Source organism: Nicotiana sylvestris, chromosome 4, assembly GCF_000393655.2.
Source record: "Nicotiana sylvestris chromosome 4, ASM39365v2, whole genome shotgun sequence".
Taxonomy (NCBI): domain Eukaryota; kingdom Viridiplantae; phylum Streptophyta; class Magnoliopsida; order Solanales; family Solanaceae; genus Nicotiana; species Nicotiana sylvestris.
Genome location: NC_091060.1, coordinates 26,127,743 through 26,146,345, shown reverse-complemented (window position 1 = coordinate 26,146,345; position 18,603 = coordinate 26,127,743). Strand labels below are relative to the sequence as shown.

The window sequence follows — 18,603 nt, the reverse complement described above, 5'->3', positions numbered from 1 at the left end:
TCATTCTCTTTTATTTTCTTAATAATATTCAGAAGACATCTTCGTTGTTAACGTCCACTTAGGACATTCATATGCATGGTAAAGTACGTTCATCTACAACAATAACATACCCTCGACTCAGGAAAAAGTATGTCCATCTAAAGTTGTACAATTTCTTAGCAACTGGAAGTTCTGCTACTATCTTCATCTAATGTTTTCTATCAATTCTAAAACCCTCATGTTCTGATTTTTTACCTTTAAGTCCATATAATTACGTTGTTTAAATATTACCCAAGCACTTTGTTTTGTATATCTTATTTTAATTTAATAAGTTTTGTGGACAATAAAATGCTCATCAACTGTTGTAGCACTTCAATCAACAGGCAGGAGTTGCATCACGCAGCTCGATTGCAGTATGTGATATTTCATTTTTTACTCAAACGTTGTGCAAACGATTTAATATTTCTTTTGCAGAAAAATGACCAAGTTCTAAGTTCGAAACAAAACATTGAAATCGGGCGAAAAAGCAAGTAAGATAAAAAAAATTAAAATACACAAGCAGAGATGAAGCTTCATAGTACAAATGGGGTTCAATTGAATAATCTAGGAACTTTTGCTTGTGTTATATTACTAATTGGTAAAATTCGAGATTATGTAGGATTATATAAAAAAGATCCTACAACATCGATCTCGTATCAAATCAGAATCACTTTAGATATCTAAGTCGTATAAGTAAAGATAATTCTTGTACTAATCGGATAAAAGTGATTCTCTTTATATATATATATATATATATATATATATATATATATATATATATATATTTATATAAATCTCATTGACATAAAGTAAATTTCTATTTAGTGCAATGGCAAACGTGCTTGCCTTAGAGGTAGGGCTGTTCAAAATCGGACCGTAACCGTTAACTGAATCGAAAAACGGCGAGACCAGAAGTCATGGTCCGATTAGTGATGACAAGATCACCCAACTCAATGATATGGAACAGAAACTACCATAGTGTTAGATATGAAGACAAAAATAAATTTAAAATAACCTATGATTCCTATTCCTATTCGCAAAGAGGGAATCTAGATGAAATCATGCAAGACTTTGTGCCTTTTGCCGTCCGATATGATATATTTAGGGCCCTCAAATCAAAACAAAATAAAGCTGAGTTTAGACATTGGCTTTCTGTATTATAAGATTCTGATGTTTTTGTCTCCCATCTTTTTTAAAATATTAATTAATTATTGGAATTTTTTCGTTCCTATACATTATTGAAAATTTTATTATTCTAAATGTTCATGTTTAGTAAATTACCCTACCTACACAAGTTTTGTTTACAAAATATATACATTCCACCTGAAAAGACTCCCAATCCATTATTAGTGCCTTCAATTAAGGGATTTAGTTACACTATTTTTTTTTCTCCTCTTCTCTTTCCATATTTTTCAACAATTGTAAACTTAGTTTCATGATAAATCCTCACATTTCAGTAAACTTATTTGTTCATGAACTGATTCCACAGATGCTAGCGGCATGATAATATCGTAAATGTAAGATCATAAAAAAAATAAACTAAACAATAGCCTAAATAACTATTTCTTCAAGTGTTGATTAATTTCCTTTGTTTTTTCTTCTTGTCTGCGACGAAAGTTGTATTTTTTGGTTAGAATTCTGTAAATTTCAATTTCACCTTCTATCAGGATTCTTTCTAGCAACTTGGATCAAGCTTCTGTAAATTTCAATTTTAATACTTATCTACAACTTGGATGAAGCTTCTGTAAATTTCAATTTCAATACTTATCTACAACTTAGATCAAAATATATACAATCCACCTTAAAAATAAATTTCATACAACTAATTATATATTATACAATTTATTTACAACTTTCACACATTATTTTTACCTAGTTAAATACAATTATAATAACATACAACTTAAATACAAATTTTATACAATATGTCTTTTGTATCTGATTTATACATAGTAAAAACAAATTTCATACAACTAATTATATATTATACAACTTATTTACAATTTTCATACATTATTTCTACTCAATTATATACAACTATAATATCATACAACTTAAATATAATTTTTATACAATGTTGTTCAACTTTCATACAATAGTTAAATAAATAAAAGAAAAATATATAAACAACATAATACAATTTTTCTACAATTTCTGCAGTATACTGTATGTCATTTCTTCAATATGAAATTCAGCTAAAACCAAGTCTAATCTTCACCAAAACCCCTCAAAATTGAGATATAAACTCCAAATCATATTCCCAATTATTTGCAACAACATCCAATCCAAACAAAAAATGATTTTTAAAAACCCAAATTTGAATTCAAAGTTTCAAAGCTTTTTAATGGCTGTCAATGGTGGAATTGCTGCTCTCTTTTCCTTTGCTTTATATTATTGAAATTAGGGATTGAGAGATAGAGAGAGACATAGAGAGAATTCTCAATTCTTTGCAACAACATCCAATTCAAACAAACAATGTCTTTTGAAAACCCAAATTCGAATTCAAAGCTTCAAAGCTTTTTAATGGTTGTCAATGGTGGAATTGATATTCTCTTGTGCAGGATACGTGGGGGAGGGGGGTGGGATGTGGAGAGAGAAACGTGGGTGAATGGAAGATATGTTAGAGTAATTTTAAGACACTAATTATTATCATTAATTCTCTTAAAATGGTAATTGGGTATATAAAATGTAACTATAGTAAAACTTGAGTAGGGAGGGTAATATAGTTTCATATAGTGTATATGAATATAAGAATTCCTTAATGTTATTTGACTTCAAATATTTATTAGTATAACACAAAGCAGCCCATAAAGTTCTCTTTTAGCTCCACTCGTGGATGTAATTTTTAAATTTTGGAATGTATTCCCAAAAGAACATGACAAGATGTTACTCCAAAAAAGTAGGTACCTCCCCCACCTATCTATATATAGTAATATTATTTATATGGATTTACTATAGTTGTATATTTGGGTGTTATATAAAATTATATTCCATTGCAAATGGTATGTTTTGTTTCTTAATTTAGAGTTGATGTGATCAAGTTTTAAAGTAAGATTAGATATTAACCATACAAAATGTAAATACAAAGGGTCGATATAGTCACTTGATTCAATTATATATGTATTTAATGAACCACTATAGTCCTATGTGATCCAGATTTAGTGTGAAAATAGCACGGGTTAACCAGTTATCAAACTGGTAATTGAAAAATAATCAGCGTTTACAAAGTCATTGAAAAATAGCCATTATTTTGCTGAAACGCGGAAAGTTCCAGCATAATATGTTAGATTATGGAGCTCCTGCATATAAACTTCCAGCATATTATGTTGGAACTCCAACACAAGAAAAGTTCCAACATAATATGATGGATTATGGAGCTCATGCGTATAAACTTCCAGCATATTATGTTGGAACTCCAGCATAAGGAAAGTTCCAACATAATATGATGGATTATGGAGCTCATGTGTATAAACTTCCAGCATATTATGTTGGAACTCCAACACGTTATGCTGGAATCTCATACGTAAAAAATTCGAACTCGAACTCCAGCATATTATGCTGGAATTTTTCCGGATTTTTAAAGGTGTTTTTGTTCAAATTTTATCTTTACATGAAAAAATGGCTAAATTTCGATTAGTTTTAAAACTGTGACTATTTTTCAATTGCTAGTTATAAATTTGACTATTTCTGAATTTTTTCTGGACTTAGTCGATCCTAATGCGGGCATCGGGAATCGAATGGAAAATCAAAAAAATATATCGTCATATACAAATATTCTGATCTGCAAAGAGGGGCATTACATATATTAAATATTCACTTTGTACCTGTTCTTGCCGCCCTACAAGAAAGGTTAGGGATTATAGGGTATATCTTAGGCTTCAGAATCAATACTCGATAATGCTGCCTTTAGATAATGGCTTTCCTTATTCAGAGATTATGATGTTTTGTTTATTTTTTTCATTATAGTTAATACAGTAGTTGACCATAATTTTTAAATTAAATACAAAGTTATTACATAAAGTTCTTTTTCAGTTCCTCTCGTGAATGCAATTTTTAAATGGTCCAAGTTACGATGTATTCCCAGAGGAACTATGATAAAACGATTCTTCCAAAAAATAGCGTCCTCCTGGACACTTCTCTCTCTCTCTCTATACCACAGGAAGTAAGTTTTTCAGAAACGATTTTCTGTGACGATTACTATAATCGCCACTAATAGTTTATATATGTCACTTTTCTGAGTAGCAACTTACCTAAAATTTATATATTTACAGTTTTCAATGACGGCTTTCTGTGGCGATCACTTTAGTAGCCATTATAAGTTGTATATATGTTGCTTCTCGGAGTAGCGCTCTACCAAAAATCTGTATATCCACCACAGGAAATAACATTTTCAGTGACGACTCTCTTTGGTAACCATTATATTCGTCATTAAAAGTGTTGCTATATGCTGTTTTCCGAAGAAGAATTTTCAGTGACAACTTTTAGTGGCCGCTCCGGTGGTCGCCACTAAAAGTTGTGCCTTATGTTGCCTATATAATAGTAGCGACTTACCAATACACGTTTCAGTGACGACTTTTCGGCAACTACAGTCGCAACTAAAAGTGTTGCCATAAACTAACGGTCTACCTAAAATCTATATATTCACGTTTTAGTGACCACTGTTACGGCGATTATGTAGTCGTCACTAAAGGTTTTGTCATATTTCGCACCTACCCGAAACTACATATACACAATTCTAGTGCTGACTTTTAGTGGCGACTCCTTTTATCGCCATAAAAAGGATTCGCCACTAAAAGTGATACAATGTTGCCTCTCAAACTGGCTACGGCCTAAAATCGAAATGTTGACCTTTTAGTGACGACGTTCTGTGGCGATTTAAGGTGTCGCCACTAAATATCGTCACTAAAACCTTATCACCAAATGGCAATACCGTGTGCGTGAGTGTGTTGATGTGATTAATTGGTAAAGTAAAACTAAAATATAATTAATTAATAGGCAAAAGAACCTCATGAAAAGTCATACAAGCTTCAACGTTTCACATAAAAAATAGTTAGGAGTTTTTTATTATTCAGATTCTAAATGAAGAGTCTGATGTATTATAGTTATGATACAAGGTGATGCAAAGACATATCCATTGCAATAAAATAGAATAATCATTTTACCGTTAGCCCAAAATATTAGTTCAACTTTTATTTCTTGTTTCCCTCTTTTAGTTTTTGAGGCATCAGATGCTTTATTTCCTATAGTTATATGGATGACCTCCCCTTGGTTGCTTGTCTTTATTTATTTGTTGTCACCTTCAATTTTCATTTTAAAAAAACAATTTTCACATGTAACTTTGAGTAAAAATATGTTGTCAACACAATAAGATGTAAACTTGTAATTCCAATATATACAAATACTAGTTTAGCCATCACTATTTGCAAGAACTTCAATATATAAACTTTAAAAATATTGAAATATTAAAATACTCGGTTTAATGTGTATTTCAATTGTGAGTAGTGATTTTCGCTCGTAATTCTTCAACTTTCACAAACTTTTGCCTAGTGAAGTTCATTACTAGATTTGTATCGACTTTTTTCAGTTTGAAAATTCTGGATTTTATTTCAACTTCGATTAGCCAATGTGTTGATTGTTATCGCGTAATTAATCAATTCAGGAGGGGGAAGGGCTAACACTTTTATTTGATGCAGAAAATAAGGTACGAAATTCCCAGGTTCAACATGGTCCAGAACATCTCTGACTGATTGATTTGTGGAACGACCTCCCACTATGTGACAAGAATCATGTAAGAAGAGTACTGGGTAATTTACCATCCTTGATCGACATCCAGCCCAGTAGAGAACTAATTGAGGCAGTCACTATGTTTTGGGATGAAAAGAGGGTCGTCTTTCGGTTTGGAAATATGGAGATGACCCCTCTTTCTGAAGAAATTGGGGATTTCGCCAAATATCCATGGGAGAGTCCGGGTTTGTTTGTTCCAGAAAACCGTACACCTCATGGTTTTCTAAAATTGGTTGAGTTCAAGAAGAATGATAAGTTGGGTTACTTGAAGAAGTCCTACATTACCTTTGACTTTCTGTACAGACGGTATGGACATAGAAAGTCATACCGCTTGTATCATGAGGACTTTGCCATCACCTTCGTTGGATGGATTCATCGTCGAGTTTATGCCTTCATAGTCTGTTTCCTAGTTTGCCGATTTTCCCAATGCAAGGAGGAAAAATTCACACTCGTTTAGCCATGGTCGCCAGGACCATGATGGAAGAAATCTAGGGACAAAACTACACCATTGTTCCTATGATATTAGTTGAGATGTACCGAGCCTTGGACCGATGCAAGCATGGGGCTGGATATTTTGAGGGGTGCAATCTTCTATTACAGGTTTGATTATTAGAACATCTCCAAAGAGGAAACTACCGTCAAGAGTTCCTTTGTAGGCCATTAAATGATTATATTGTCAGTCATCATCCAAAGAAGATTGACATTCGCTCCTAAAAGATTTGCAAAGCATGCAAATGCTGAAGGATGGGTACGCCTTTTCAGCAATCTAACTAACGAACAGGTACACTGGATGTTCGAGTGGTTTCCCAGCAAAGAGTTCATAATTCGGTCCAAAAAGGCTACCTATTTGGTATTGATTGGATTGCGAGACAATTACCTTTATGCTCCAAAAAGAATAATGAGGCAAGCTAGAAGGAAACATGTTATACCCCAGGTAGCCAACATGACTCATACAAGGCCGACTTTAAAGAGGATGTCATTCCGTTCAAGTTCGAGGCTCATCATATGTGGAACCAAAAGATCATTGTAGATGGAGAGACTATAAAGCCCGATAGGTACCATGCTGGACATATGTACTACTACCTATCATGGCTAGAAGATGACATAACCAGGGATCAAGCTAAAAGGAAGGATCAAAGACGAAAAGGCCGAAGCTTAGGTAAAGTAAAAGAGGTTGCGTAAAGGTCTTCGAATTTGACTACCAAGCACTTGGAACAACATAAGACAAACATTGAAGCAATAAGGGAATAGAAATAGATAAAAAACAAGTCGACAAAGAGGTTGGAGCGCTTAATGTAACACTCCTCAAATATATAAAAGTTTCAAGACACGCTAAATATAGAATTTAATTATTTATTTTTTTATCTCAAATTATACTTCTATTACGAATTTAAACCCTTGTGATTGATTTTGAGTTACTTCTCTATTTATAAATAATTGGATATACAATTAGGGAAATATTAATAATTTTAATATTTGTAATTATTAAAAGTAGGTATAATTAAATACTAGTTAAGTAAAAAATAAATAAATAAAAGAAGCGTGCCAAGCTAAGTCCATAAAGGCCTGTTGGACCAAATAAAATAGGATTGCAACATGCGTGAATAGCCTTGCAAAAACAAAACAAAATTTATATTCTGTTTGCTCAGAAACAGAGGCAGCGAACTCTTCGGGCAGGCAACGAAAATTCTAGGGTTCTTTACAAATCAGTAATTCTTAAACTCAGGTATGAAAAATTCCCTATTGTCAATTATCCTACAGTAGTAATAGGTAAGAATTGAATAGTTAATTCCCTTCTTTCTCTATATCAACATCAAATTTTATGTTTAGGTGTGAAACTTTGAAATCAATTAAAACGCACTGGTTGTTGTAGAATCAATTGTTTGACGGGTATAAATTGGACTGGGGTCTACGTATTGGCTCAAGGAGTTTTGAGGTGAGTTGATATAACCATTTACTAAAATGGTTTAACTCACAAAAGTACGCATACAAAGTGTTTGATGAATTGCTTAAAAGAGTTTATATTTACTTAATTGGAGCGAGTGAGTACCTATTAACTTAGAATTGTTCTAGCAAAAGTTTAAATGATTTATTATGATATGTGTATAAATTTTTAGATTTTTGTGTTATTCTTATATGCTATTTTTATGTTGAAAATTTATGAAGAAGTAAGAATCTTTAGAAACACTTTTATATGTTTATTTCATTCTTATGCCATGCTTTATATTTAAGGATACCAACATGAGCATGTACATGATGTTCTATAAAGAAAAGATTTAGACTTAAAAAGTCACAAGAAGAAGTTTTAGAAAAAAAAGATTTTGGGAGTATCCTATATTCTGAGAAGGGGTCATCGTCCAGGCCGAGGGTCCTGACCAAGGCGTTGACTTCCTGAAACTACTTGTGCCAAAGTAGGGAGCACACGAGCCGAGGGTCTCGTTGCTAAGAATTTACTTAGTTATGCTAAGGTATGATACATAAGCACTGAGAACCATGAAACGAGTGGTACCTCGTGGATTGGGCCTTCGATCAGGTTGGGATCGAACCCGTGACGATCACACGGTGACTGAGACAGAATTAAGTCAGGATAGTTGTAACTCCCAAAGAATAAAGTGAAGTATTTTTTTATAAGAAAGAAAAAGAAAAGAACTTCTTTAGAATATTCACAAACTGCTATTATGCAATTATTTTAGAATTATTCTTATAAGCTTTATGTTTTGCATGCATTTAGAACATTTGCTCGTAATGTATATGTTATTAAAGTTTCGTCCCCTGTTGTTGAGACTCACTGAGTACAATGGATGGTACTGACGTTCTCTTTTGGGAACCTACGTTGGTCTGCGGTACAATGTAGGAACCGGTTTTGCAGGCGAGCAGGCTACGGTTTAGGACTTCCCTCCTTTCCAGTGCTATTGGTGAGCTCCGCTTTTGTTCGTGGAGTATTCCTTAGAGTCATTTTTATTTAGCTATTTCTTTGTTTACTTAGAGAACTGACCATGAAATCTCATGCCCTGAGCAGTGCGTCAGTTTATCAGTAGAGGCTTCATAGACATAGTCGTTGGGTTAATATTCAGATGTTTTTGATAATAACTTAGTAGTAATTCAGTAGTTACTACGAATAAAGTTTTGGAGTTGATTTATTTAAATATTTAAATTAATCAAAAGTATTTGGTTAGAGTATTGCCTTGTTGCATATAAAGTTTGGAATTATAATAGATTTAATAAGCAGAGATGGTTCACTCAATCATGTTTAGTTATCGAGTGTCGGTCCCGACTTGTTCAGAAAATGGGCCGTGACAAACTTGGTATCAGAGCCTCGGGTTTAAGAGGGGTCTATGAAGCCATGTTAGTAGAGTCTTGTTTATGGGTATGAAACGCGCTATACTTATAAACAGGAGGCTACAAGCATTTAGGAAAAATCTCATTTTTTCATACTTTAGATCGTGCAGTAGATCCTACCTCTAAGAAATTATCTAATGTATTCGTTTCTCCAAAACTCGCAGAAATGGCTAGTACTCGCAACTCTGACACCGACACTCAGAATGCTGCTCAAGAAACTATTGCTACTATTGTGGCTCAAGGAAGAACTAAGAAGGCTTTAACTCAGAAAAGGAAGGGTAGATCCACAAAAAGGGTCCAAGTACCCCGAGTTGAACGTGAATAACGGGTGGATAATGATGAGCAAGTACCTCAGGATCCAGTGCCTCCCCCAATAGCAGCTCCGACTCAGACAACTATATCCCCAAAGGTGGGTCAGATGTTTAATGTAGTCAATAGTGCTATGAAAATGTTTAAATCCTTCATGGCCAACCAGAACGAGAGAAGAGATGAGATTCCACCTCAATCAAATAGCCAGAACAATTCTGAGTCCTCAAGAGTAAATGAATTTTTAAAGTTGAATCCTCTAGTGTTCCATGGTTCTATAGTTTATGAAGATCCAATGTTGTGGCTGGAGGGTGTCAAGAAAGCCCTCCAAGTGATGAAAGCATTTGATGTTGAAGCTGTGGAGCTGGTTGCTTACCAGTTTAGAGATGTGGCTGGCGTTTGGTTTGAGATGTGGGAAAAGAAAAGAGATGAAGATGATGGTACGCCTACTTGGGAAGAATTTGAAGAGGCCTTCATGGCTAACTTTATCCCTGAAGAGGATAGGGAAGCTAAGGCTACAGAGTTCGAACAACTCAAGCAAGGGAATAAAAGTGTGCAAGAGTACTACATAGAATTCATAAGGTTGGCTAAGCATGCTCTTCATAGGGTTAAGACAGAAAAAACAAAGATTCGCAGGTTTGTTGGCGGTTTAGCTTACCACATTAAGTATACGACATCAGCTGCAGCAGTAGAGATGACAACCTTCTCCTCTGTTGTGGGATTTTCCAAGCACTTAGAAAAAGACAGACAACAAAGGAGAGAGGAAAAAGAGCATAATAAGAAATCCCGAACAACGGGCAGGTTTAATGGTACATTCAGTGGAGGTGGAAGGGATTCCTCTAATAAGGAGTCATTAACACCAGCTCTATCTAGTTATCAGTCAGGTGGTGGGTCTTCCCTCATATGTACTCAGAGTTATGAAAATCAGTCTCACCAGAATTAGAATTTTAGGACATCATCTTCACATAGCCAGAGTCAGGCTGAGCAACATTCACACCAATGAGGTCTTTGTGGAACATGTAAGTGGCAACATTCAAGTCAGTGCAAGCTTGGGTTTCATGGTTGCTATCATTGTGGAGACATTGGTCATATAAAGGTCAACTGCCTAAAGTTATGTCACGACCCCAGTTCGCCCTCCGTGAACCATCATGACGGTACCTAGTCTCTGCGACTAGGTAAGCCTATTTTTCGGAAGAAAACCAAAATTTGTGGAAGTAAAACAATTTAAAACAAAAATAAAGTAGTAACAGTGTTTAAATGTGCCGCTCGACTTACACCATGTTTAACTCTCAATACCAATACATAAATCCAAGAGCCGGAAACCCATGAATCACAAGCTAAGATCAATACTACATAGCTCTAACTCTAGAATGTCTAATAAGAACAGAAAAATACAAAAGGGCTAAATACTAAAAGCAAGAATAGAAAGGAACTTCTTGGTCTGCGGACGCGGCAGATGTACCTCGAAGTCTCTAGAGCAGTCGCCTCCTCAAGGATGATAGTTGATAATAGGTGAATTGGACTATAATTAGGCCCTAAAGAACCACCTTCTTGTATAGTTTTTATGGTAAAAAGTGATAACAAAATGCTCTGATTAGTGTTTTTCATGCTTTGCAAGCTATATACAATAAAAGCAGTCTATGGAGTACTTTTGGGATCAATTACGGAGAAAAAGAGGCCAATCTTACAATATCCGCTAAGTGCACCACGCGAAGGCAGCAAAACCAGAACTAGAGATGGACTGCCGCGGTCCCGGCGTAACCGCGATCGGACCGCGGCAGAAGGCTGTTGCGGATTCTGAGAGGCTAGTTGGCCGCGGTCCTGGCGTAACCGTGGTAGGACCGCGATAGGAAGCGGAAAATTGAGGGACTGAAGTACAAAACACGAGATTTTTAGCCCAAAACCCTATATTAAACAATAGAACTCGCCCAAGGGAGGCATGTAATGTTTTAGAGAGTACTTTAGCAAGAAAAACAAGTGTGAGAGATCATCCAAAACATCATATTTTCTTCTTCTCTTTATTTTTCTTGCAATTTTGATCATGAATATTTTCATAGTTTATTTACCCATTGTCATGAGTAGCTAAATCCTTTGTCTAGGGTTTTAATGGAACCTATTGAAGGATGAACTTCTTGATTATGTTAATATAGTTTGCCAGTTTAATCTCTATTTGTTCAACTATGTGTTTGTTGTAGTTAATTGACAGGATCCTCAATTAGCTGTGCCTATTTAGTATGCATAACTCGGAAGAGAGTGCATATTTAGGTAATTGTTGAACAACATCACTCCCAAAGTATAAGAGGGATCTATAACTGCGGGTTTAAAGGCGGGATTAGGGATAACGAAGTCTTGGGTGCAATCTAAAGTGAACTGTAATAAACAAAGCCAACTAGCGTATCTCGGGAGAGTGCGTCTAGTAAATTATCGTGATTACTCGGGAGAGATTCACGGTAAAAAGAGTGTTCATGGTTGATAGAGATGTGTTGGTAAATCTATATGAAACATAAACAGAAGGGATTCCATCAATAGGGGAAATCACTACCTTAGAACCTTCTCATTATTGTTCACAACTTAAGCATATTTAGTTTACAACTGTTTATTGACTTTCAATCTTAGTTATTAAATATACCATCAACTGTTATTCACAACGTTTGGGGAAGTTGATTCTAAAGAATTTAGTAAGTCCAACGAAAGTAATTGATAGGTTAATTCTCTGTGGATTCGACTCTGGGCATAAATACTCAGGTTATATTTGCAACATCCGCATTGTCCTTTTATAAGGCATAGTTGGGCGTGACCAATAGTCTTGAGTAGCGGAACCTGGATCTGCACATGAAAAACATGCACAAAAGGGGCATGAGTGCACCACAACGGTACTCAGTAAGTGCCAAGCCTAACCTCGGTTGGGTAATGACGAGGAAGGTCAGGGCCCTACTGAGATTAAATAAATATAAAGATGACAGGATAAGATAAGCAGTACAACTGAGAATCTACAGTAAGAATCTATACAAGATAATAAGAGTACAATAACGGAAAACAGAGATGAAGGCAAACCACAAGGAAGGTACCGGGGATCTCTCAGTATCCCGATGATCTCTCAGTATCCCGATGATCTCTTAGTACCCTCAGTATATGCCAGGGATCTCTTAGTATCCTCAATATATGCTAGGGATCTCTTGGTATCCTCAATGTATGATAGGGATCTCTTGGTATCCCCAATGTATGATAGGGATCTCTTGGTATCCCGAGGATCTCTTGGTATCCTCTATGTACATTCTGGGGATCTCTCGGTATCCCGCATTTCAGCTCAAATCGTAAATGCGTACAAGGGATCTCCCAGGATGCCGTCCCGTAGTCCCAAAGTAAAACACACAACAATGACACACAGAGTACTCAAATAAACTCAACTTCATAATGAGGTAACACAGACAATTCTAACCTAGCATGCTTCACGTAATACAAATAAGGCAGTTAAAGCAATTAAAGCAATTAAGTCAATTAGACATGTTCTCTCACTAACAATAGGTTTAAAAGTGCAAGTAGAATAAATAGAAAGGGAAAACACAATTAAAGTTACTTAATGAAAACCAGATTTTCAACAATTAGCACAAGTACGCACTCGTCACCTCATGTACAACGCATTTCAATTATCACAATACCAATCCTAAGGGGAAAGTCCCCCGCACAAGGTTAGACAAACCACTTACCTCGAACCAACTCAAATCAACCCGAAACCACGCTCTTGCCACGAGTACTCGACTATAAAATGGCCCAAATCTATTCAATTCAATCGCATAATGTAAATAACACTTCAAGTAAATGATTCTACAATTAAATTCTAATCTAATACGCGAAATTAGGTAAAATGACCAAAACGCTCCTCGGGCCCACGTCTTAGAAGCAGGTAAAATTTATATTTTCAGAATCCTCACACTCTCACGAGTTCATGCATATCAAAATTACCAACATTGGACCTCAAATGGTCCCTCAAATCATTACTCAAAGGTCTCCAATACTAAGCCCTAGTTTCCCCAAATTTTCACCCTTAATTTCCATGATTTCTAGCTCTAATCCGTGAAATAATAGCATAGGAACGAGTTTGAGGTCCAAATTCCTTACCTCAATGAAGTTCCCTTGAAATCCCTTTTTCAAATCGTCCCAAAAGCTCCCAAGCCGTGATAAAAATGGTGAAATAAACCCCAAAGTCGCGGAACCCCTTTTAAAATAATCTGCCCAGCAGTATGTGCGGAAAAAGGGGTCGCATCTGCGACTTACACTTAAGGTCCAATTTCCGCACCTGTGATTTCCCGTCCGTAGGTGCTGTACCGCTTCTGCGGTTAACTACCCGCATCTGCGGAACCTGCTGCTTCTCCACAACTCCGCTCCTGCAATTGCTGAGCCGCATCTGCAGCGCCGCACCTGCGGAACCCAAACCGCAGGTGCAGTTATGACAGCACCAGCAGCTGAAGCTGCAACTTAAACTCCAAAATTCCTTCGTCAACCATCCGAATTCATCCCGAGGCCCCCGGGACCTCAACCAAAGGCACCAACAAGTCACAAAACACTACCCAAACTTGTACCAAGTCTTAAAACATCTAAAACAACATCAAAACCTCGAATTAACCAAAGATTTAAGCCTAAGAACTCCAAATTTTCTCAAAATTTGCTTTCGATCAAAATGTCTAGCAAACCTCGTCCGAATGAGCTGAAATTTTGCACACACATCACATTCAACACTACGGAGCTACTCCAACTTCCGAAATTTCATTCCGACCCTCGGATCAAAATCTTACTATCGGACTGGAAACTTCAAAAATTCAATTTTCGGCATTTCAAGCCTAAATTAGCTACAGACCTGCAATACACAATCCGAACGCACCCCTAAACCCGAATTCACCTAACAGAGCTAACGAAACCATCAGATTTCCATTTCGAGGCCGTCTTCACACTGTTCCGACTACGGTCAACTTTCCAACACTTAAGTACTCCCCGAAACTCAAAACCAAACATCTCCACAAATCAAAATAGCAGAAATAAACTCGGGAAAACCAGTTAATAGGGGATCGGGGCATAAATTCTTAAGACGACCGGCCGGGTCGTCACAAGTTGCGATGTAATTTCGGTGGTGGATCAACTCGTCCTTCTAGTTCCTCAGATACTGTAGTTGCACCACCTCAGGCTCGTGGTTCTCACAATCAGACCGGGCATAGGGTAGGCAGAGGTGCAGATCGAGTTACTCAGGGAGGGGGACAACCCCATTTGTTTGCTACACTTGATATTCAGAGTGCAGAGGCATCTGTAGAAGTTATTACAGGTATACTTTTAGTCTGCTCACATAATGCTTATGCCATAATGGATCCAGGTTCAATGTTTTTATATGTGACTCCATACTTTGCAATTAACCTCGTGCTAGAACCTGAACAACTTAGTGAGCCATTCCTAGTATCTACTCCAGTTGGTGAGTCAGTGAAAGTCATAAGAGTCTATAGAGGTTGTATAGTTTCAGTCCAAGGTCGCAACACCAAGGCCGATCTCATAGAATTAGAAATGGTGGATTTCGATGTGATCATGGGTATGGATTGGTTGTCTTCTTGCTATTCCATGTTAGATTGTCATGCCAAGGATAGTCAGGTTCCAATTTCCAAATTAAGAAGTCTTAGAGTGTAAGGGTAGTTCAACATTGCTTGTAGGTAAGTTTTTTTCTTACTTTAAGGCACAACGAATGATCAGTAAGGGGTGTCTCTCCTATTTGGTTCACATCATTAATCCAGAATCAGAACCACCAGCTCTTCAGTCTATGCCAGTTGTTACAGAATTTCTAGAAGTTTTCCCAGATGACCTTCCGAGACGTCCTCCCGAAAGAATCATAGACTTTGGCATTGATCTCATGCCAGACACTCAACCCATATCTATACCTCCTTATACGATGGCTCCAGCAGAACTTAATGAGTTGAGAAAGCAGTTGAAAGACCTCCTTGACAAGGGCTTCATCAGGCCAAGTGTTTCACCGTGGGGTGCCCCGGTCCTATTTTTCAAGAAGAAAGATGGGTCTCTCAGAATGTGCGTCGACTATCGGTAGTTGAATAAAGTTACCATTAAGAACAAGTACCCACTGCCAAGAATTGATAATTTATTTGATCAACTTCAGGGTGCAAAGTACTTTTCAAAAATAGACTTGAGGTCGAGATACCATTAGTTGAGAATCAGAGAAGAGGATATATCTAAAATAGCCTTTAGAACTCGCTACGAGCACTATGAATTTCTAGTGATGTCCTTTGGGTTTACAAATGCTCCAGCTGCATTCTTGGACCTCATGAACATAGTTTTCAAGCCATTCCTGGATACCTTTATTATTGTGTTTATAGACGATATTTTGGTGTATTCTAAGAGCAAGGAAGATCATGCAGAACACCTCAAAATAGCCTTGCATACCTTGAAGGAGAATGAGCTTTATGCCAAGTTTTCAAAATGTGAGTTCTGGTTGCAGTTAGTGGCATTCTTAGGCCACGTGGTATCTAGTGAAAGCATAAAAGTAGACCCTCAGAAGACAGAAGCAGTCAAAAACTGACCAAGGCCGACAATGCCAACCGAAATCAGAAGTTTCTTGGGGTTAGCTGGCTACTATAGAAGGTTTGTAGAGGGGTTTTCCTTACTTGCAACTCTATTAACTAAGTTGACTCAGAAAGCAGTTAAGTTCCAGTGGTCAGACGCTTGTGAGCAGAGTTTTCAAGAGTTAAAGTAGAGGTTGACCACTGCACCTGTGTTAACCTTGCTGACAGGTACGGGTGGGTTCACAATGTATTGTGATGCCTACAGAGTTAGTCTTGGTTGTGTTCTTATGCAAAATGGAAAAGTTATTGCTTATGCTTCCAGGAAGTTAAAGAATCATGAAAAGAACTACCCCACACACGACTTGGAGCTTGCAGCAGTGGTGTTTGCATTAAAAATATGGCGACACTACCTTTATGGCGAGCATTCTGAAGTGTTTACAGATCACAAAAGCCTCCAGTACATTTTCAAGCAAAAAGAATTAAATTTGAGACAAAGAAGGTGGCTCAAGCTATTGAAAGATTATGACATCAATATCCTTTATCACTCAGGAAAAGCTAATGTGGAAGCAAATGCACTTAGTAGGAAGTCAATGGGTGTCTTGGCCCATCTTGCATTACAAAGGCGATCTTTGGGTCAAGAAATTCAAAAACTAGCAAATGATGGAATTAGATTGGATGAGACCGAAGAAGGAGGTATAACTGCTTATGCCTTAGCACAATCCTCCCTTGTTGCACATGTTAAGGCTAAGCGAGACGAAGATCCATACTTAGTGAAACTAAAAGGAGTTAGAAACAAAGAAATCACTGCTTTCACTCAAGGAAGTGACAGAGTTTTGAAGTTGAATGATCGATTATGTGTGCCTGATGTAGATGGTCTTAGGAAGGCCATAATGGAGGAAGCTTACAGTTCGAGGTACTCTATCCACCCAGGTGCTACTAAAATGTATCTAGATTTGAAAGAGTTGTATTGGTGGAAAGGCATGAAGAAACAAGTAGCAGATCATATGGCTAAATGTTTAAATTGCCAGCAAGTCAAAGCCGAGCATCAGAGGCCTGGTGGCCTAGCTCAATATATAGAGATACCACAGTGGAAGTGGGAGATGATTAATATGGATTTCGTAGTAGGTCTACCTCGTATGTACCATAAACATGATTCAATTTGGGTTATTGTAGACCGACTGACAAAGTCTTTACATTTCCTACCAGTAAAGACAACAGATTTCGCAGAGTAGTATGCGCAGTTGTACATCAAAGAAATAGTTTGATTGCATGGTACTCCAGTTTCAATCATATCTGACAGAGGCCCTCAGTTCACGGTGCATTTTTGGCAGGCATTTCAGAAAAGATTAGGTACCAAGGTCAATTTAAGCACCGCTTTCCATCCACAGACCGATGGCTGTTGATACCCAATTTTTCCCTATATATTTTCTATATGCCAAGTACCTTCAAAATAGCATATATATGCATATATAAGCATGTCCAAGTGTTTTATTATTTTTCCATTATTTTTAAAGGTTTAAATTGATTTATTTTTCCTTTTTTTTATCCATAAAATCCTTAATAATTATTTCCAAAATTATTATTTTGATAATTCTTCTATTATATTTCTATATTTATGCCAAAATATGGCTAAAGTAATTTTTACAATTTTATTTAGCATTTTAAAAGCGAAATTGCACATAATTGCAATATTAGCCATTTTAAAGTTTAATTATGTTTTAGATGTATAAAATTGGATCCTGTATTTTTAAATTGCTAATTATGTGTTATAAATTATTTAGTACTTTAATTTATTTTTCAGAAACTATTTACTATTTTTATAAATTAAAAGGGAAAATTAGCTATTTAAATAACAAACCCTTTTGTATTTCAATTATAACCCAAATCGGACCCCAATTCCCCAGTCCAATTTTGATTTAAACCCGACCCTAACCCAATTTTAACCCAAGTCCAAACCGGATCCCCACCAACTCCACTCAATATGAACCGTTGATCATTCAGATCAACGGTCCCCATTCCACCTGCCTAAAATAAACCTAAACGACCCCCCTAATCTAATTCATTTCCACCAACCTGTTGCCGTTGAATCCCCTTCCTCTCTAACTCTCTCTGAAACCTTACCCAAACCCTAGTCGCCGCCACCCAAACTAACCCTAATCCCCTCCGATTCTCACTCAATCCATAGACTCCCATGGCTGTTTGAGACATATATTGGTCTCCTATGTCTACTTGCTGTCTGTTTTCGTGATTTCATGGAAAGATCTCGAAGAGATCTAGTCCAGACCTTGCTCAACTTCTATCCATGGTCCTTTTTCCGGCCATCCATGGCCGTTCGAGTCAGATCCATGGCTTTTCCGGCTAGATCAGTAACTTTTCGAAGTCTTTTCACTTTTTCTAGGTTCTCTGAAACCCTAGCTTTAAGAGCTTTCTGATTTTCTTTTAGATCTGTCTTAGATCTGTGCATGTTATGAACCTCTTAGTGTTTTCTCAAAAGTTTTTTGATTTCCTTCAAAGTGACTCTTCGTCTCCAACAATTAGGGTTTTCTTAACCTCTTTTTAAAAGACTTCTTCTCCGATTTTCAATGTTGTCTTATGATTTTACTAT

The 18,603-nt window shown here is 36.6% G+C and overlaps 1 protein-coding gene across 1 annotated transcript; it reads left to right on the top strand.

Annotated features, from left to right (window-relative positions):
* The first annotated feature begins 9,307 nt into the window (after positions 1 to 9,307).
* Positions 9,308 to 15,526, top strand: LOC138889349 (uncharacterized). The gene is made up of 6 exons (XM_070172645.1): positions 9,308 to 9,442; positions 9,497 to 9,887; positions 9,945 to 10,352; positions 14,603 to 14,761; positions 14,810 to 15,078; positions 15,161 to 15,526. Exons 1-6 carry the CDS (start codon positions 9,308 to 9,310, stop codon positions 15,524 to 15,526), a joined length of 1,728 nt encoding a protein of 575 aa, XP_070028746.1.
* The last annotated feature ends 3,077 nt before the right edge of the window (positions 15,527 to 18,603 follow it).